Source organism: Macrobrachium rosenbergii, chromosome 19 (assembly GCF_040412425.1).
Source record: "Macrobrachium rosenbergii isolate ZJJX-2024 chromosome 19, ASM4041242v1, whole genome shotgun sequence".
NCBI classification, from domain to species: Eukaryota; Metazoa; Arthropoda; class Malacostraca; order Decapoda; family Palaemonidae; genus Macrobrachium; species Macrobrachium rosenbergii.
In genome coordinates this window covers 37065161-37088159 of record NC_089759.1, presented here as the reverse complement: position 1 = coordinate 37088159, position 22999 = coordinate 37065161, and the positions used below count along the sequence as shown (strand labels likewise).

General features: G+C 35.3%; 1 protein-coding gene across 11 annotated transcripts in view; it reads right to left on the bottom strand.

Moving 5' to 3' along the window:
* Positions 1 to 732: 732 nt before the first annotated feature.
* LOC136848850 (zinc finger protein ubi-d4 B-like) overlaps positions 733 to 22999 on the bottom strand; it is a 64660-nt gene continuing 42393 nt past the window's right edge. For 4 of the 11 annotated variants that reach the window (XM_067121647.1, XM_067121649.1, XM_067121650.1 and 1 more), the window contains 4 exons: positions 10607 to 10881; positions 7430 to 7577; positions 4047 to 4159; positions 733 to 1187 (listed from right to left, as the gene is read on the bottom strand). In XM_067121647.1, coding sequence (XP_066977748.1) covers positions 1059 to 1187; positions 4047 to 4159; positions 7430 to 7577; positions 10607 to 10881 — 665 coding nt within the window. In that variant the 3' untranslated portion in view covers positions 733 to 1058. The remainder of the gene's footprint in view (positions 1188 to 4046; positions 4160 to 7429; positions 7578 to 10606; positions 10882 to 22999) is intronic. The other 7 variants (XM_067121655.1, XM_067121656.1, XM_067121651.1 and 4 more) reach the window with 4 other exon arrangements.

Here is a 22999-nt window from a genome sequence, read left to right as displayed (position 1 = left end):
AACAAAGAAATTGAATACTTGCCAGGTAAGTAACACTTGTTACTCCTACTTACTTAACATTAAAAAACACTTTATGAACTCACCGTATTCAAGCACACTACAGTGGTCTGACAACAGCAATGCACATAAAAGTTTATAATACTGACCTGAAGATAACTGATAATGAAAAATGAATTATTAATTAGGTGAAAGCAAAATGAAATTACAGAGGAAAGGAAGGTTTTACCTTGCTCACCATTATTTAGTTAGTTAAAGAAACTGGCTTTCAATATGTCAACCCTTTACCCAAAATGTAGGCACAGGTAAAAATAGGAGGTTTGTAATTCATATGAACATCTACCTTAACCACTTTATCACAAAAAGGAAAAAATACACCTAATGTTTTGGTCTCAATTACTGACATACATAGCTTCTTTTCACATGTTTGGCAGAGCTTAAAGATTCTCTGTTTAGTTGAGTCCAATCAAGAGAAGCTAAGATTCACTAGCTAAAAAGGATCTAACAAGCAATTCACTCCTCTGGTGAAAGATGCAACGCTGCAATCACGTACACATTTCATGGCATTCTGCCATTTATAACCATCTATAAAAGAGTTTCAAATTTTCCTCTACAATTGCACATGCAGTGTACTCAGTATTACTGTATGAAAGACTCAATAAACCCAATGACTAAATCATGGGCAAACACCACGAAAAAATTTTTCTAGAATCAACACGAAGATGATAAAAATAATTTCTTTTTTTACATTTATATATCACAAAGTAAGATCTATGGCAACATTTGCATTGAACTTCCAAGTTTTCTTCTAAAATATACAACGGAAATCATCTTCAAGTTCAACTTGAATGGTAATATACCACAATAAATAACATTAAAAGAACTGCAATTAACCAACATTAAAAATACTGTATCAAATTTTGTTAAAACTGTTACTGGCATACAGTAATGGGAATCTGAAAACAAGAATATCACCTTAAAAAAATATATGATCAAAAGGAGGTGTTGCTTGACATATAGTAGAATTTATAAGTAAGTCACATATTGAAGTTATGAATTTCTCACTTTGTATGAAATTGTTGAAGGCAGAGATCACATGACCATTCACCCTCTGGTGGCTCCTGCAAAGGGGGCCGTAGACAGTATAGATGATAGCCGCGGTCACAATCGTCACAGAAAAGCAGTTGGTCCTACAAGAGATGGATAGTTAATTAATCAATTAATTGCTTATTTCTGTAACCTGATTTACAACTCAGATGATCAGTAACACTGGAAATATATTCCAATATTTTCTTGATATTTTTTCCAAAAAATATTAACCCACACACACAGTAATGGTAATGTCTTTCATGACTTGGACCCACAAAACTGGTTAATATGCAGACAATAATAAATATCTTTGAAATTCTAATTGATCTACTAAGCACACCCTATCTGAGAAATAACAATATACAGTAACACATTGGTTATTCGACCAATGCCAGCCTTAGGGTGTACTGCATATTAGAAAACAACTGGATAGCGTACTTCGCATCTTACCTACTGTGGTACTATCGATCAATTAGCTGACATAGTAGATATCAATGGCACTGAACATCTACAGTCATCAACACTGGGAGTTCTCTTATTTTTTCATATCACTAATCTTGAGACTTACCATTTGTAGATTTGTTTCAGTCACTGTTATTTCTGCATCTCTGTAGGGAAAATATCAGTGGCTGAAACAAATCTATAAATGATAAGTCTGTCAAGACTACAGATATGAAAAAGTATGGTAACCATTCAAGATTCCAGAAAACTTCAAAGGGTCAGTTGAAAAACAACCTCCACTAAAAGCAAGAGCACCAAAGGTTCTTGATGTTTCTGCCTTTATGCTGATTTATGCTGCAAGTGCTGGTCAAATGCCAGCATCTGGTGGTACTTATGACTCCTGAGGTTGGGACAAGAGATGCTGCTCTCTCATTACCAGCATCTGCTGGTGCGTCTGCCACTTCGAGGTACCACTGGGAGACACCACCTCCAAAAGGAAGCCCTTGGTATGTTATCATCATTAAAGAACACAACTTGTCTTTTAGTACTTAGTACTTATTCTGTGTTAATTTTGTAGGGATGTGTATTTTGCAGCCACAGTGGCAAACCTACACCTGGTCTAATAGTCTTACTTCTAGACTTCTTTCTTTTAAGTGTCAGTATAGTCACTCTTGTGGTAACTATTGCATTGCTTTGATCACGAGGGATGATTACATCTTGGTTTCCTAGTGCACACATCACGATCACCCTTTCCACAATTTGCTTTATAAACTGGACCAACAAGACATTAATATACCCCTAAAATTGTAACAATAAAAACATCTTGGAGTAGAATACACTGCTTCACTTCATATCTATGCTCTGCTGCAGATATCACATTCCAGGAGACTGAGCATGATGCGTGTTAGAACGAGACTGGCATGCGATAAGATGGCATCATTTAAGTTCTTCCTCATTCTCTTCATCTGGTTGGTTGTTTGGTCTAGTTTACATCAGCCTTAAGTCAGCGCAGGCCTTCGCCAAGATGGCCCATAAAGGTTGGTAAGGTTTTGAATTGAATAAGAAGCCAGATGTGGACCTCTACTCTCTTTTGGCAAATCAGCTTCCACCTGTAGCTCCTTGCTATTCAGAGAGATCATCTTAATTCACCTGCCACAGCATCTAATTATCTTCCTATTGACTTGAATTATGTCAACTTCATTGTAATTTAGATCCAAGTTTAGTTTACATATTTATTATATAACCCTGATATAAAATATCCAAAAAATGATCTCACATTTGTTCATCCTCTCCTTACAATCAAAATAATGGCTGCACTATGATGATACTGTAACCACAGGATGCATGAGGAGTTGTCTGCTTTTTTTTTTTTAACGTTGGTGAGTCTTCAAGCTGGTAACGAACATTTAATATTTTTGGGAAACTACTGATACCAGTAAGAGATCCCTCACTAAAATTCACTAAATGACCAACAAAATTAAGTGTAGAATTGGTGCAGGTCAAACCTACATGATGGGAATGAGCACATTAAAAGAATATAATAATCTCTACTTGTATTTTTGGCCAAATGGGATAGAATGAAGAACCCTACCTCCCAAAAAACCTATTCCAGAAGCCATGGGTCATTTGTCTTAATCGTGATAGGTGGGAGTTGGACTATTTCCTAGTACTGTATTAAATGTTTTGATTATTGTAACTTTTTAGGCCTTCAGCAACAACCTTACATCTTAATATGTTGGACAAAAAACTTGAGTTCTATAAAATTTCTTATCCATAATCTTGGTATTAATCTCTAGTAACATTGTTAAATTAGTCCACTGTGCTTGTTGTTTAAGTTATTCTATAAATTCAATCATCCTTTCTATTCAGATATCCCCAGAATATACAATTCACACCATTAGTATAAGACATGCAGTAAATTCTAAAAGTCTTGCCTTTTCGTCAGTGAGGTTTAATACCACACAGTTTTCTTGTATTAGTATACATTACTGCTGTGAACAAATCATAGAATGATCTTAACAGGCCTGTAGTTTAATCAATGGAACACCAAAAGTTCAACAATGGTGCAAATAATTTTTTCATGAGCAGTGACATGAGTCTCATTTAATGATTTAGTCATTTGTCTTGTTTACTTAACTTGATTACAGATCTTATTTGCTATTATAAACTGAAGAAAAGCATCTAGCCTACATACTTTGAGCAATGTGTAATGAAATATAAACGTAAAAAATCTATATTTTTATAAATATATGTCACCACACACAATGTCCTTGAATTTATACAAAAACTGATGTTTTTATCACCAGTTGAATACAAAATGGATATTTTCAATTTTATTAATCTAGAAGGTGATCAACAAGTTTTGAGCTTTGTACAAAATCTACATTTTACTATCAAAGAATACTCTCTTAAGCAAAACAGATGCTGGGACACAAAATATGAGTATACAGTACTGCTAAAAATATTTCAGATGTTACAATGTATGTCTTAAATGGTGATAAAACCACACGGCTACTTACATCATTTTCAGAAGTTCCGCAGAGTGTGCAGCATTTACATTCAATACACTGCCATCGATACTGTCTCACTGAGATCATCATATGGGCCGTAAACTGCAGACAAGTGGGATGACCTATACAAAAAGACTTCTAATACAGTATGTCAAAACATAACATATAACATCAGCATAACAATGGGTGCTTCGAAGTTGACAAGTTATAATGCTTTGAAATGATCAGCTGTCTTTTCATATGAGAAAGATTCTTCACATTCTCAAGAGTACTAAGTGAGAGTTTAACAGGAAACCAATACATTTCACCACACCAAAATGTCGTAGGGATTAGAGAGATATTTTTTTTCATTGCTAATTCAATGGCTAGCTAATACTGTATTGGCTGAGGGTAAAGGACCTGAAAGAAGACATCTAGCCTTGGCAACTCAGTTTTACACTCTTCAAGATCATGCATATACTGGTTATTGATAGCTGAATTATTCCATAGTGTCACACACCTGACTACAAAGCAAATAAAATTTGCTTCTCCAGTTTTCAATTACAGTTTAGTACACTAATTATCAACAGCTTCAATATGACTCAAATAGAAAGAGCAGAACTTCATTTATTTATACTCCAAAAGACCATACAAAGGGCAATATATTTTTTATTTATTAGCCTTAGCAAACAAGTATGAACTTTCAAGAGAAGACTGACGAATGAGGACTACCTTCAAGAAAGCTTAATCCTTAATATCAAATGAAAAAAAAATTGATACAGAAATGATGCACTTAATCAGTTCTAAAAGATGCAAATATCAAGATATTTTTTGTCTTCTATCAACAATATACCATCTCAAAATATAATAGTACATGGCAACACTATACCATCTCAGAATATAATAATACACTTGAATAATTGGGAGGGGTGGGGGGGGAAGTACAGCATTCTCATATATGCTAAAGTGATTCCATCTGAGATTTAGCAGTATCATTAAAGAAAATAACTGACTCACAAGGGAGTACATTTTTCATCATGTAAGTACAGTAAGGTGTCCACAGCAAGTAAAAATATTGAATGTTGTTTTATTTTCATCCCAAAACAATTACTTTACATTGGCCTTTTGGTGCATCAGAAAAAACTTTCTGACACTACACAGAAGAAGAAGAAGAAGAAGAAGAAGAAGAAGAAGAAGAAGACTGAGAGTTCGTATTTGTGTAGGAACAAACCTGTTTTACAACGTCAACTCAGTTGCTTTGGACACCAAGTAGAGTTGAAGATCCAGACCTACTTGGATGAGAACTATGAGAAGGAAGGCTGGAGATGAGGTGGTGATTTGTGGAGGATAAAGCATAGGAAAGATAATAGAAGCAGAATTTCAAAAAGGCCTGTTGCATTACATGGCTTTGGAGGTGATGATAATCATTGTTATTATTGTTGTTGTTGATGTTACAGCAGCAACATCAGGAATATCAGTAATAACTATAAGAAATAAAAAAAACAGCACAAAGCTCTTGATCCTCAAACAGTGAAGATTCCTTTAGGACCTTTATTATCATTTAGCCCTATAGAGAAAAATTTATCTTTTCATATTTGTATAGTTGCTGGCCCTATTTGACACTTGAAAATGCATCAAGATTTAAAATGCCCGAGCCTTCACCAGACGAAACCTAACAATCCATCACACTAGGAAGTGAGGACTGGGATGTAAAATTTCATACAAACATATTTATGAAGAAAACAAAAGAAGTGATAAACTAGCACAAACAGTGCTTGCCTATAGACGATATTCTAACTATGAATTTTCCGACTGAAATATTATCACTTGGAGCTCTCCATAAGAAACATTACTGTATATTGTATAAAATGACCCATGCTTCAAGAAAAATAGTAAATACTATTAGAATTTAACAGTTTTCAGCCTTAGCCAGAAAGAATAATAGTAAAACTTTTTGGTGTGAATGTATTATACAACTACTTCCTTTGAAGGTCTACAGGAACAAGAAAAATCTCAAAATTCAGAACAAAGAAAACAAGAAGGTTGCCCTGCAATTAACAACCTGCAATAGAAAGATATCTTGCCCAAAAAGGAAATCCATGAGGCTATGTCAACATGCTTGGTGGGACTCTCCTTCCAAATTTACTTATTAAGGGGTAAACTTTAGAATTCATGTGGTGCTGAGAAAGCACATATGATGCTCAAAGTTTGAATAACCAAATGCTAGAAAACAACAGGATTCCATTCATTGAATAGTTTTGGATAAAAGATGTTTGACTGCCCAACAGACAGTTGAGACTATGAACATTACTGCTGGCTCAGTACAAAGTATTTTGATTTACATTTTGGGTATAAGCAAGCTGTTTGCAAGCTGATCAAAGAGAAAACATCCTGGACATTTTGACTCACATCCAGGCTCAGTCACACAGTTCTACATATTCATAACATAGGTGTACACAAGAGTTCTTTGAACCTGAATCTGATTTGAAGCAAGCAACGAAAATACCATGGTTCTCAAACTCCAAAAAAATGTATGCATTTGGCATCTATCAGCAAAGTGATGGTCTCTGTGTTTCGGGTTTATGAGGTCAAATCATCAGTGGGGAGTACGATGCATAAAGATTTGTGACAACTGAAAATATATCAATATAAGACAAAAAAGTTTCACACACCCTTGCATCTAATCCAGGGGGTGCTCCTTATTTAAAAGGTAAAGGTGGTCAACTTTGGATTTAAATTGCTGCCCCATGACCCTTAATTGCAAACCAAACCTGGCACTATCTGGCTTGTGATTGTTTCCTAAATTCAAATCCCATCTGTGTGGTCACCATACTGGCTGTAACGATGAACTTATTCATGCTGTGAACGAGTATTTAGAGGCCAGACACGCAACCTTTCTTACAACTGAATAGCAATGGACTAAGTGGACTGAAATTCTGGGAGTCTGTTGAAAACTACTGTAAGAACAGTCTTTCTTTTATGTCACTCCCTGGATGAGGCAGAAAATTTTTAAAATAAATAAATAGTGTTCAAACATTCTTACAAGATGACTAATTAAAACAATACTCAACTGCGTTAAATCATAATACTGCAATGCCATGCAAGGAATCGAACATTTACTGCTTTATTATACCATGCAATTTGAAAGCAACTTTAAAAGAAAGTCTGTCATTAATGGAAAATTTTCTGAAGAAAGAAGTGGAGGTGAAAAGGTACAGATCAGAAATGAATTAGGGTATTGTGAAGTAATGAATCTAAACAGTCTAACTATCACCTTAGTTTGACGACAAACAATTTATAGAACCTGAAGCCAGAAGAAATTTACAATTCATGAGTAAAACTCTGTTACGATTATACATTACCATAACTCTACATTATCATAACTCATTGTTGGCAACAGACATGGACCTTACCAGATCTTCCACAGTCAGCACAAGAGACCAGTTCTTCAGATTCCCCAGTCTTTTTATTCATAAGGGCATCACCCAGGCAGAAATCACAGTATGGACTTGGCTGTGCTTTTCCCTTCTCCACAGGCGGTTTTGGTGATTTAACATACTGCTGAAAAATATACATAAAAATACACTCAGTTTAAAGATACTCAAAAGACGTAGCTTTACATGAAAACAGTAAAATTCAGTGGTACCCCTACTACTGAAAAGCAAAATAGTCAAACAATGTTCCTGGAAAAATTATTTACAATGATATCTCCAATTATTATTAACAAGAAAAAATTTTCATATTTATATATTACAGGTACATCCTAAGACTTAAGATAATGGATGATTTTCATTTCTGAACTGTTGGCAGAGGACACACTTTTCAAGATCACTTTTTTCTTTTGATGAGAATGACTCTCAAGTACAGTAGAACCCTGGACTTTGACGCTAATCCATCCCAGAAGAAGTGTCGAGCTACAATTCAGTCGAGATCTGAATCAATTTTTTCCATAAGAAATAACTGAAAATGGATTAATCCATTCTCTACCAGCAGTTATTAACCTAACCTTGCCTTTTAATACAAAACAGTACACAAATTACAATTAAAAAGTTCAGAGTTCAGAGTTAAATAGCATACTGTATTAGACGCAATTTTTTATTTTTAAATCTATACTGTATAAAAAAACTACCATGGGTCCAATGCGGCCGTATTACCGACGGGAGACTGAGCGTCATTGGCAAGGCTAGGTACTGTGCTGTAATGGGTAGGCACAAAAATTGTTGCTAATAATAAAACATTGAAAAACAGGCCTAATTATTACAGTAAATTAATAAAACATTGAAAACAAGCCGAATATTGTCTGTTATCACAAACTTACAAAAACTGTTTACAATACGTTGGCAGTTTGCCTTTCAGCCATTTGCCATGAGTGGATGTAAACAAACCATAGCGCCGCCCTGGTGGTCTGTCACGGTGACACACAAATGTTTCTGTACAGTAACATTTATGGTAAATTTCATACAAAGTCTACTGGAATACTGTGCGTACAGTACTCCCACAGTAAGGTACACAATCCTTTATCTGAAATCCTTGGGGCCAGATGTGTTTTGGTTTTCGGAATTTTTCGGATTTCGGAACTGTGGGATCAGGAACATAATCAAACATCACTACTACAGCAAAAGCATTATTTTTTTCCTTTCTTCATGTTTTTCATTATAGTTATTTATTCATTATAGCTTATTATTTATATTATACTATACTGTTAAATGAATGTGAGATAACTAAAATCATCATCAATAACAAAATAGTGGGACAGTTAAGACCCTATGTTCACTAACACATTTTTTTAACAAAACCATTCCATAAAATGCAAAAATATACACGATCAAAACAACTGTAGTTCAGCTTGTGAATTTCAACGATAAGTAAGACTATAAAATACATTTCATCATGTCGATCTTGGGGAGGGTTGTTCCTTGTAAGTGATGGCCCATCACTAAGACAGACTGTGTGGGATTTTTCATACCGCTATATTAAAGTTGATTATTGTTAAATTCTTATTTTCATGAAGAAATGATTACATAAAGCAAATTACTGAGTAATTTTTGCAAGCAGCAGTCAAATAATCATGTCATGGCAACGTTGAAACTTAAGTGCCGTACACAACTTATGATCGAAATGTCTGTAAATAGAACAGAAGTATAGGGCTGTCATTGGCTAACAGCTCTCCATGGCAAACAGCCAGCCAATCAGGTTTGAGCGGTATTCTGTCTGAAAAAGAATGTTTTGCTCACATGAAGCTGATGATGACATAAGTGTGTGTGTTTTAAATACAGTACGCAGTGTTTTAATAGTAATGAAACTAGAATTAATTCCTTTTCATTACTCTGAGTGCAAAATTGTTGGTTCAGAGATTCTTCAGCAACAAAATAATTTTTTTTTTTTTTTGCTTCAGAAGATATTTACTAACACTACGTTGACATACCTTCGAAACAAAATCATCTCTTTAATCTCTCGAGGAATGTTAATCCATTTCTGTTTACCTGCTGGTCACACCCTTTATAGTCCACGAGACTGACAACAAAATTTGTTTGTTTTTCGTCTTTCAAAGATGTATTATCTGACTACACATTTTTTAAAACATTATGAATACACACACTGTGTCCATATGTGCTAATACCTAATGGTTAAAGATATTCAAATCAGCAGTATCTTTTCATTAGAGAGAGAGAGAGAGAGAGAGAGAGAGAGAGAGAGAGAGAGAGAGAGAGAGAGAGAGAGAGAGAGAGAGAGAGAGAGAGAGAGAGTTCCTCTCTTTAATCTCTCGAGGAATGTTTCCATGTGACTGACACCAAAAAATTTATATGTTTTTTGTCTTCCAAAGATGTATTACCAGTACTACACATTTTTTAAACATTATGAACACAAACACAGTGTGTGCATATGTGCTAATACCAATTGGTTAAAGAAACTCAAATTAGCATTATCTTTTCCTGAGAGAGAGAGAGAGAGAGAGAGAGAGAGAGAGAGAGAGAGAGAGAGACAGACAGATTATGAGATTATTTAGGACTCTAAGGCTTGGCAGGTGTACAATTATTCTATCTTGGGATTTTTCGTTAATCTTGAGATTTTCTAAGGTCAATTCTTGGGATTTCGTAAGAAAAATAATTTGAGTAGCAGCACACACCCAAATGACTCGGGTCAGCCATCAGCATGCCAAACCACCAACCTTATGAACTGACGCTCTACTTTCAACAAAATGTTTTTAGATTTCTTCAGTTTTTAGAAATTTGGATAAAGGATTGTGTACCTGTATTGCATTTCACTTTTACTCCATTCCTTTTGCTTTCTCCGCATCTAACTGTTCCACTTCACAGAACCTATGAGCAAATCTCTGCAGCGGACTTTCGGTTACAGTGATCTTTATTAATGCATATGCATGATCATCTTGATAATTCCTAATGAGAATTTACTGTAGAAATCCAGCACGCATGATTAGGGAGTTACAAGTTTTCACATAAATAACAAAATGAGACTAGTTTTTTCTAGTAAAAAATCAATTTGACTAGATATTCATAAGAAAATAACCTCCCAACACAGATAAATGAAATTCGTTCTTTATGCAAGAGAAACATCAGATTGGCACTCACTTGCTGTTCAGTCTCCTGAACACTTAATCTTCCTGGACTGGAATCCCTCGTGTACTCAAGAGTGCCAGTGCTATTTCCAGTGCCAGGCATCATGGCAGACGGTGACCCAACATTTGTCAACCCTGACCATGTCCCGCTATTTCCCTTGGATCCACGGCTGTTGGAAGAACTGCTGCCATTCCCAGTTGATATAGTTACACTGCCCCCAGATACCCCTCCTCCCCCGCCACTAGACCGTCTACTACTGTTGCTTGTACTGCTGCTGCCACTACGCCCTGCAAGACAGTAAGTAGTTAGGGGGATCATTAGACACAGTAAAACATAATTTTTTCAATTTTTCCTGTGTTGTGCAAACATTGCAAAATATGAATCTATCGTATAATTATTTCAACTGCAAATTAATGAGACAGAATGCTCTTGAAAAATACAGACTATTTCCAAGCATTCTTCATTAATGGCTTAACCTTAAATTGTAAATACCACTTGAAAAACATACTAATTTCAAAATCATAGCAACAAAAAATATACTTATAGTATTCACAAAATGGTAGGCTTTGACAATGCTAACAAAACTGTTTAAAGTCAACAAAATCCAATGCTTAATAATACTAATTACTCCTTCACATTTTGCTAAATAAATTACTAATAACTGATTATTTTTGAATATTTCCATATAAGCAATATCAAAGTTGACAATGCTTTGATTATAACTCTAAAATTCATTACTGCAAGAAATTACAAATATTTTTGACTAACCTCCTAAGGTTATTTTACGTAAAATTGAAGGTTTTTATATTAAAATTCATCAATGTGCTAGATTAGTACAGCAATCGTTGACATTTACATTAGATATAACGCGTGCCATAGTATATTATGTTGATATTGAAAACAGAATCTGGAAAACTATTTCACAAAAAATCCCATATCCAATATACATACTTTATCTTGGAGTGGGTGGGTATGTTTTAGGATTACCTGTACTTCAAGATTTCTTTACAGGTATTCAGCAGCGAGTTGCTGTGGACAGGATCTTTAGTGAACCAAGACCTATTGAGTCTGGAGTTCCACAGGGCAGTGTTCTTGGTCCACTGTCATTTTTAGTGTATACAAGTGATATGGTTGTTGGCCTGGAAAACAAGTTTGTTCAGTATGCCGATGATGCAACACTTGTGGGTGTGGTAAAGTCTCCACTTACGAGAAATGAAGCTGCCTTCAGCCTTAATCGGGACATGGACTGGACCAGGGAATGGTGTAGTCAGTGGGGTACAAGGCTGAACTCCAACAAAACGAAAACACTATTGATTAGCAGATCTTGTACAGATTTCCCACCCCATCCTCCCCTTCAGGTGGATGGAACTTTGCTGAATGAGTCTGAAGCTTTAACCATTCTAGGTGTAACTTCTGAATTGCATCTAACTTTTGAAAAACATCTAATTAAAGTTTCTGCAAACGCTACATGAAAGTTAGGTATTGTTGTAAGGCCTCATATATTTATAACTGATAATATCAATGCAACCTATTTTTGGTCATTTGTACTTCCTTTACTAGAATGCTATTCTTGGTGTGGTTGTCTGCTTCTGCCAGAGATATATCTGTTTTAGATAGAGTGGTTCATGGTGGTAGGTTTCTATTTCCTGATAGCAGCAGTTATGACTTGGACCATCGACGGACGGTCTCTTGTTTGTCACTTTTTCATAAGTTGTATTTCAAGAGAGATCCTTTACATTCACAACTGATCCCTGATAACCTTTATCTGCCAAGAGCAACCAGATTCACTGAACATCAGAACCAATACGAAGCAAATGTGCCTCACGGTCGAACTTCTCAGTTCCAGAGGTCCTTCATTCCTCACACCATTAGACTGCTGAACAGCCACCCAGAGGATGTCGTGCAATTGGAACTTCAGAAGTTCAAGACAAGATGTAATGCATTACAATCATAATACTATTCTCCTTGTATTTTAATCTATTTATTAATTTATTTGTTCCTTTTTAATAGATCTCTTATTTCCGTACTTCCCTTTGCTTCCTCTTATTGCTTCCTAATGAACACCATATTCTTTGGCAGCTTGAATTCCAAGTCAATGGCCCCTGTGGGCTTGTTCCATATGAATAGGTTTCCTCTACTGAATAATAATAATAATAATAATAATAATAATAATAATAATAATAATAATAATAATAATAATAATAATAATAATAATAATAATAATGCTTTCATGTTATATACTTGTATAGAAAAGCTGGTACCATTTGCAAGAAAATTACTATCATAATCATCTGAGAACAAGTTTCCTCAACATGGCTCTAAATACAACTTGATTCACTCACATCTAGCCATTTGAGTAGCCTGGAGAATGTGGGTAATTACCCTCTTCTTCCTGAAACCTGAAACATAATCTCAACTCCAAAAACTGGATTATTCAATCAAGTGTTGTGCAATCATGGTAACTAAACACATTGCAATATGGCTGGGAGTACCCTGGTATAATGTTTGTACAGTAGAGCCAATTTTGAGTCTGTAAAGGCCAGTTCCTAAACCTTTAGCGTGGAACTGTACATGGGAGGACTGATAAGCTAATTTACAGTATAGTACTTTCTGGTTAGTGCTAACCAGATCAGCCAAGAGACTTGTCAAGTCTCCTTGATTTGTGTTTTCATGGTTAAGAAAATATTCATGAAGACAAAAGAATCTCTTTGATATTTGTTGCCCAGCTCCTTGTCAGTTTATCTGTGGTTCAATTTAATTTCATACCAAAGTGTGCTGGTATCCAGCAAAACGAATTTCCCCAAACGGCAACTTGAGGAAAACGGCTTCAAATTGCAGGTTCAGGTTTTGAGTCATCAGTATATATGGACAGAGTTCTCATGAACTGACATATACTCCAAGCAATTAATTCACGTTACTCACATGACATACCTCTCTCAACTGAGCTAAGATATTTACAATGTTTAACTGCAAAAAACTTCCACCAGGGATTAAAAAAAATTTGTGAAGTAATTACAGAATTTCTGTCTCTAAAGGAAGTCCAGGGTGGCAGCTACGGTATGAAAAATTACCTCTTCCTGCATAACTAGCAAAACCCTCGACCTTCAGCGAGCACATTTTATTTGCCATACAAATTTAGCATGGACCTTTTTATGGCATATCAAGTAACTAATATTTATGTTGTCTGCAGAAAGTAAAAGTTGCTGTCATGACTCTGTTTAATTTTGCATTGGACATTCCATAACTAAATGAGCTTCTGAAGATTTTTTTCACTCGTGTTGAGGACGGAATAGTCATGTTGGCTGAATTTCTAAGGTTGATGTCAAATAGAGTATTTTTTTCCCAACTGTTCATATATCTTTCACCTCTAATACTATATAAATCAGCTCTGTAAAAAAAGGACAGATTTGCTTTACTGGTGCATCACTGAGGAATTCTATATATTGGTTTACACTCTGAAGTTGTAGTAGAAAATAAAAAAGAAACTTCTCATACGTCACCTAACAACTCCCAGTTGAAGTTGAGATGTGAATCAGAACTTATGACTGACAAGTCAGTGGAGTACGTAAAAATGTACCTGTGTGAATATGGAAGTTTCCCGTATTTAAGGAGTAAGTACAATGTACTCGGGGTACTTTTGCATTTTTAGAGCTGTTGTACCTTAAGGAATTTGTATCTATTGTCTAAACACATTTATTATGCTAGTTTTGATTTTGTTTGCTTTTTGCAACAATTCACAAGATTCCAACTAAAACAACAATACTACTATAAAGATGACATGAGTTCATGCACTATACAGTAGTGGAACCTGAGATAAATTCACTTCTCACTAATCCACAAGGTTAGTTCCAAAGACCAGCAAAAAGTGGCCATAGTTAGATTCTAGGTTCACCTAAGACTGTGTGAAATCTGACTATAGATTTCAATACTAAACTGATCTTATCCTATAAGAAGAAACCTTTTTCATAACATTTATTCAGTTTAAAATATTGTAATTTTTATTTTAACTAATCTTACAAAGGTCTATCAAATCTTTATGGTTTGCTATCCATGTAGGGAAGTCTTACTTCACTACTGTACACGGGTTTCTCTCTCGTACAGTATTCTTAATCCTTAAACTGTACATCTTAGTCTGTGTTCACAGACCTTTCATTTTAAACCTATATACAGGATATTTTCTATACATCTTATTAAACTGTAACTAATAACCAAAGTGCAGCATGCGCACACTGGCTCATGCACAGAATAGAAAAGAAATCACATATACAGACTTCAGTTTACTGCTACTGAAATTATAGAATTAGTGTGGTTTGTTTTCTATTAACTCGTTATGTTGGGGAGACAGGACCATTTGAGCCTCGCTCTGATATCTCTTTTCCTAAGTTTTTTAACCTTTACTGTACACTGTTTTCATGTTCGTGAGTACATATGAGGGTAAGTTGGGAAGAGGCTGCAACATGTTAACTTCTTAGACATTCTGAGAAGCAGTCTTACCCAAAAAGTGATACCTGACATTTACAGCTGACAAAAGAGATGGATGTGGGAACTGATGATACAAATCTACCAGTTGCCTTTCAGTTACAGGATTATTTGACGAGAGATAGCGAGAACAATTATCTGTCTCTTCTAGGTAAATTTGCGTAGCCACAGCTTCCAATAATGTTTATACTGTACACAGATTTGTGGATGAGCAACGTCATTTCTCACAAGTGTGGCCACAGCTTTCTCCTGCAAGACTCTGACAGAGGAATGCAAAGTATTCTCTGGACTAAGGTATTCTGTTGTTACCCAAGTCTCACAGTATTTATATTAATTCATCATACTTAGCCTAAAGCTCCCTCAGGCAGTCCTGCTGGATAACTGAGAATATCATTACATGTACTGATGGGAAAACCTTCACATTTTTCATGTTTATTTCCTCCTAAATGATTGTGATGGAAGATTTTTCTTTTCTATATTTGGATTGGTAGAGGACATCTGGCCATCCATGAAACCATCTGCTTTAGTTCTAACATTTTCAGTGCACGGGAGCTATCTTCATATAGACAACTAGCTGTCAATTTGAGACAGGAGAACACGATAAATAAGAGGCCAATGGTTTTGAATCCTCTCCTAATCAAGAAATAGCTTCCAATGAGTTCTCCTCTGATCTCTAAGGGAACACAATAAGATCGCTGGGAAACTGGTTTAAGGAGACTAGGGGAATAAACTCTGGTATCCCAGAGGAGATAAGATTTTGAAGGTGGACCTAATACAACTTCTTTTGGATTAATGAACTGGTTGCAGATTCATCCACAGATATTGAAAGACATGTTATTTGTCCTTCAAACTGCTAATTTGTGTACCGAGGCTAGTTTTTGAAGGACTTTTTTGGAGACTACATCTCATCCATCAAGAGGCTCTGTGACTTTGGGAGCTTCTGAAATCTAGCCCACCTACAAACTCACACTCAAGAAAAGTAGTTTAAAAGGATCCTTATCAACATCCACATACATATCCTCATTAGGAAATCTGAATGCTCCTATGGACTTTTGGATTCATGCATTATGGATTCCATTCTGCTTCAAGTCTATGAGAAGAGGCAAATATGAACCCCCTCACTTTCATAGGCCAACTTTGACCAGATTAATTCCATACATAACCTTGTAGTCGGTTGAAGATCTGGGTATCCCATTACCCTCTGTGAAGCATTGAAAGATAAATAATGGTCACAAAAATATTATCATTTATATGTACAAAGTTCTGTAAAAACTTTGAAATGCCATTAGTGGACAATTCAAAATAGAATAACAACTAGAATGCTATCGTCTGGAACTCCTGATATCTACGTTAATGCTGAGCATACCTGTAACTGAAATATCCAGTGCCTTAAAAACACATTTATTAAACAAGAGTATTTGAAGGCTGCAAACCTCCTTCAAGGCTGAGCAATCCACAGCCCATAAAAGGTCTCTTCTCCCCAAAAGTTACAGTCTTACCTCTGCCAAAATCCTAATAGCCTGTTGCCAGTTGCAGTGTCTGCCTACCTATCATAAAATTTTCTTATAAATCCACACATAACTTTTTTGTTTAATCCTGTTGACAGACAAACATAGACAAATAAACAAACTGAACAAAAGTACAATTTCACTGGAAGATGTAAAAACTGTAATTTCCTTAACAAAAATTCTTCCACTATATTAACATAATCTTGAAGAAACTTAATGTTAATGCCATGGCAGTGTAGAATTCTCAATCATTCTCAGAAGCTGAAAAAGAACTACGCTTGCTGGTCTATGAAAAGGCTAGTTACTTACAGCAAAAATAACCCTTGCGCTAATGGACTTTGAGAAATGCTGATGGTAACTTCACAGGGATCACTAATATAATTTTTATCTATCATCTTACTAAAATCAATAAATAACTTCTCCCTTAATACAGAAACATAAATAGCTGATAAAGTATGTCTGAACATAATGGTACTGGCACAGATTTATCATATGGTAACAAAATACAGAATAAGCTATCAGTATATTTATAATAAAAACTCAATCCCTACTTTACTTTTAATGAGCCATGGGCTGTCATGGCAAACATACAGCAATCATTTCTAACATCTGGATATGTATTCCTTTGGGTAAGAGATGGTGCTGTTGCACATTTCCTTTTCGGCAATGAAATACAATGGGGGATACATCACGAATAATTAACACAAGTTCTTACAATTTAGTTTTCAGCTCTAACAGTGCCACTAGGCCATGGAGAATTCAAAGGAAGTTTTGGACCTTTAGTATGAAGGTTCACTATAAATACCTTGTCCCAATTATTTGCTTTGTCAAGGGGTAGGGAGCATACTAGCAATTCTGAGGAAGTGGTGACTGATTTTGCAATATCACAAATACCAGCCTCCTTAATGAATTTTGTGCTGGAGCATGATTTGAGTGCACTTTTAAGCAATTCATCACTAAGACAGATGGAACAGTTACAACCAATGCATATTTGAATATGGATGGCAAATCTACTGATGTTCTTGAGACTGGCATCCACTCGCAAGAGATGGAAGCAACAACAGACATGTCTCATGAAGGTCTATTAGTACTTGCAAGTTTTACCTCTATATAAAGAGGGGTGCTGTTACTGGACAAATAAGTCATTATTCAAGCCTCAGAAGAGGAACAGGAACTAATTGTCATTGGTGCTCTCCTCCTCGGGAGTGCTTTAACTACTGACTCAGAGGCAGTTTTGTAAGATTGTCCATTTTCATGGCTTTTTTATTTTGTGTACACAAGTGCTATCCGTGATTGTGTGCCACACTACTGAACTATTTCTTAGTATATCTTAAATATATCTACACTGCCACTACTTAGATCTAAGGGTGAGATATTTATTACACAAATAAGTATCTTCCTCATTTTCTTGCATTAGAATAGTTTTCATATTATGATTCTAGTTCTTAACTCATCTCCAGTTTTACTTCCTTGAAGAGAGGAAAAAGAAGCCCTTTGTGTTCTTATTTTGCACCGCCACTTGTCCCACCAAGATGTTAGAGAGTCAGAAAACTGTATATGTATTGTTAGGAATATCAATGTGCTAAATAGGAAAAAATGAAAAAAATAAACTACATACTCAAAAACCTAAAATACATCATATGTTTTTCATTAACCCTTAAGGGACAGACTAATTATATATCATGCAACCGCCCAGACTGGGGCAAACTTTAAGGCTGGCCAATTTAAGAAAAAACACATCAATGGAAAGCAGAAGCTATGCATAAGCACATGGTGTGAGGAAAAAAAGTCTAAAAAATTTTCCCTACCTTCCACAGGAAGCTGAAAGTGACTATTTACAACCCTGTGTGGGGCTTCTTTTGCAAAACACTTGTAAATTTTAACAATAAATGCTTTTTCTACTAATTTATTTTATTTTATTTTGTAAAATCATAATTACAGCTCACACAATACAACAGATTAGAACTAAAATCAGTAACAAATTCTGAGTATTTCTGTTGTCAAATATTTACATACATTTACTGAGATTGGGAGATGCAGTAACTTTTTTTTGGAGGTATACATGTTTTTCTAATATTTCTTTGCAAAGTTACAATTATAACTGACATATCATAAAAGATAAGAACTAAAACGAACAGCAATCCCTGGGTACATTTATGAGAAAATAAATAAAAAGACATCCTGGGAGAGAGAGAGAGGAGCAGGACAACCCCCTATCAAGTCAAGAACAATACTGATCTCCCTGAGATCCCCACTGATTGAGCTGAGCTGAATTTTAAGGTTGCCAAGATTCATTTATGGGCCACTGAAGTGATGGAAACTCTTTCCCGCTCAATACAGACAAATCGTATGGTGAGTAGTATTAGTACTCCTCAGAGGGGGATTCGTCCACCACCTAAAACCTGTTTTAGATTCTCTCATGAAGGGATCCGTCCACTAAGGGTTGAGCTCAGTTTTACACAAACAACAGCAACAGAAATCAACTCAAATGCCCAACCTCTCGCATCTCCAAAAAGTGAAGACCTAACCGACTTGTTGAGACAGGCTTAGACAGGCAAAAATTACAGTCATCCCCACTAATCTAGTTGCTGAGCAAGCCAGTGTCACAGACCTACATCCTACACCAAAAGCAGCCTATCCCTAAAATCCACTTCCTGACCTTTGTGATAGTTCTATCAATGCTGCTATATAACAAATCATATTTACACCTCTCAGGTCTAAATCATTAGCTTCCATCCACGACACCACTTCCTATTTATCAAGGCATGAAATTTGATAAAAGGGTGGAAATTTATGCCACAGGTAGGTTTCACTAATGTATGATGTCTGAAATCAAACCCAAGCACAAATTCCATGAATTTACAAGCTCTCTCAAGTCATCTTGGGAGTCCTTTCTTTGAGGAAATTGGAAGAAGTAAATGAGGAAATTGAGTGTAATGAGCGGGTGGATCTTACGATAAGAAAAATGCAAATAATGATGCACAGTATTAAAAGAATGCAGTACAGTAGGTCTGACAGATGCGAGAGTGGAAGGGGTTAATGTACATGTCCGCTTATTCTTAGGAGTGACCACTGAGGATGAAAGGTAGGCAATTAAAAGGTTTAAAAATGAATTGATTGGTTTATTTTAACTTGGCATCACAACAACAAAGGTCATTCATGCTAAAAAATAAGCATTAGCTAAAAGTAAATATACAATACTAGATATAAGAAGTCTCTCGGAAAACATTCATGCAAAGCTATTAATACAAACATACATCTATTAAAATGATTCAAATATATATATATGTATATATTTAAGGCAAACATTTGTATTTTAAGAAGACTAGCTTCTATTGCTAAAAAAATATAAAACTTTTTTCATATGTGGTTTCATACTGAATACTCCCTCTGGAGTAGAACAAACTTTGTTTCATATATTTCTAAGTTCATACTTTTTCTTGAAGAATTAAATTAATCTTTTTGGCCCTTGCTTTGAGAAGTAATGGATCTTCCATTCAGCAGTAGTTATACTATGGTAGTTTGCTTGTTCATGGCATTTTTAAACAATAATATCAAATACCGTATTCGCATTCACTACTTCCTCCAGTGTTTAACAATAAGAATACCTAACCATTTATTGATATGTCTTCTGTTTTCATTGATGAAAATATGCTATGACTTGAATTTCATGACAGAACCATAAATTTTTCCTAACTCAGCTAGCAGCACTCACAGTTGCTGGGTTTCCCGCTGCTCACATGCTGGACTTAATGCTTCAGCTTTATACTTAGTTATTATTCTGTCACCAATTATCCAAATTTGTTCACATCCTCAAGGTTATCTGATCAAGATACACCTTTCTCTTGACCGTCAGTCAGCTTACCACTGCATCACAGCACTCTTGGCCATCTCTCCCTATTGCTTTGCTTGGGGTCCCCATCTGCAGTTCTTAAAGAAACGATCATGATCTGAGAAGGTCACAACGAAATAATGCGATATGCTGTTAAGGATATTTGTTTGCTAATTTTTTTTTTGTTCTGTTTAAGACTTCATAAACAATAAAGCCCAAGAACATTTCAATTTGATGAAAAGCTTTGCAGGTTTATTCATAACACTTTATAGAAGGGACCAACGACCAAGCATTTACGTTCTATTCTGGGTACGTTAATTTGTTTCCACATGAGACTTTACATTAGGGGACTTCCTTTTGCCTGTGCACTGCATATACAGTACTATATTCTACATTTAGTCTCAAGTTACTCCCCCTCTTTTTTTGTAAAGACAGATACTGTTTTGCTTAAGACTGTGCTACTAAAATTAGCACTGCTGTTGTTATGTAAGCAAATATTTTTTCTAGCTTCAATGTCTTAGAGAAAGCGCAGTGGAATGGAGAATGTCAAATCACACTGGGAATTGCAGAGAGGTGATTTTATTATCAATAAGAGAGCCAAACAAAAAAGAATGCAGTGCTGATGCAAGTGCTTTATGTACTGTTCAATAACTGGTAAGACCTCATCAGTGTTGGAATATTTTTTCTCCCACTTTGTTCCTTCTAATATCTCCCATTGCTCAGTATGTATTTAGTCTATGGCAACCTCAGCAGGATAAATAGAAATTACTGTATTTTTCTTTGCATGCTAATTAGGCTTGGATGGGTGTGCATTAGATTATGTATTAATTTTGTGTCCATTATATCTATATCTGTAGTGTAAAAATCTATCTGTCTAGTTGTATAAAGTAGAGTTTTAACTACTAAATCTACAGAATTTAAGCATCGCATAAATTCTTGGATATATGCATTCCTAGTTACTCAGTGGTGCACTAAAAAGTTCTCTTTTGTTGATAAAATATCTACAGTACTTTGTGCTTCTTAAGGAGGGTGGTAATACTTAAGATTCTACTGTATATCGTGAAGTTCAAGCTAGTTATGTGGTCTGCAGGTAGAGACAAAACAGAACATAAAGCAGAATTAAAAGCGTGCAACAGTTATAAACATAAACTGGCTGAGTGTATAGTGCTTTTAGCAAACACTGTAGAGCATCTCAAGATACATCAGATGACTTGGTTACTAGACAGACGAAAAGTATAGTAGCTCCTCTTTTAAAATCCCAGAGTAAAGAAGAAGAAAATTCTGAAAGGTTTCTTACTCAATTTGAAGGAACTATTAGATATAATCATGCTGAATATGATAAGATTTTACTATTAGAGCAACAAATAAGTGGTAGGGCTTTAGCACTGGGAAAGTCTTCTGAGATGTAAAAGCTGTCCTATTTTGAAACTGATGAATGTTCATATTTTCCCTCAAAACACAAAATTTAATGTGTTGAAGAAACTACTACGCTCCTGATAAGTGAATAAATGAGTCAAATAAGAACACTTACTGGAGCAATAAAAAGCTTAGGGGTCAATGCTGATAGTGTAGATTTTCACTGGAATGACTTAAATGACACACTTTGAATCATATGATTCAAATTTCAATTCAGACTAGGCCAAATCTTTGAAAGTAATTGATGCTTTCTTTGATGCATGTGAACGGTATAGGAATGTGTAAGATAAGTGCAGGAAGAAAACCTCACAAAACACAAACACTGCAAGTAGTAAGATTGTTTGTAAATGTGCCAGTTTTGTTGCTTATCTTGATACGTATTCCAGATGAAAAAACAATTATGCACATGTGTTAAAAAAGTTGGAGGTATGACATTTAAAACTTTATCATCCTTTGTTTAACGGTAGTAAATTTCTATCTCCCTAAGCACGACTGATGAGCTTGATGGAGATACATGCCTGTGTTAAGTTTGGGCAGACAAATCATAAAACTGATCAGTGCTGATTTCATTTCATGAATGGCCGTTGCTAGTTTGGGATATCACTAAAGTTTTCTTAGTTGTGAAGGAGGTAACAGAAATTAGTTGAAAGGCAATCCAGAAAAGGAGAAGCCATAGAGAAATCTACTTAGGCAAGCCATGTGTAATTGAGACTGAGAAAGTAAAAAATCGAGTTTCTGGCAAGATTGTAACCCTAAATGTTTTACCTGGATGTACAATTTGGTTGTCTATCTTTCCCACATTTACTTGTACACCACAGAATAATGTGATTATTAGCAGCATTAAGAATGGAAGTTGCCAGTATAATTTTATTATAAGTGCATTAGCCAAGACCCAAAATTTGAATGTCATTAAAATGGTTTCTGTAACTTTTAACGGTTTTAACATTTTCAATCGTTATGGCATGCAGCTAACTGAAGCATATATCAGATTTGGTGATAAGGATTACATATAGCATATGTACGTTAAAAGGAAATCTGCCTCACTTCAGTTACGATTACATCAAAATTACAATACTGTTAAAGGTAATCTGCCTCACTTCAGTTAAGATTATATCAAAATTACCAAATTAAATGAAGTTGTTCAAGGATTTACTAGCCACGGTTATATTG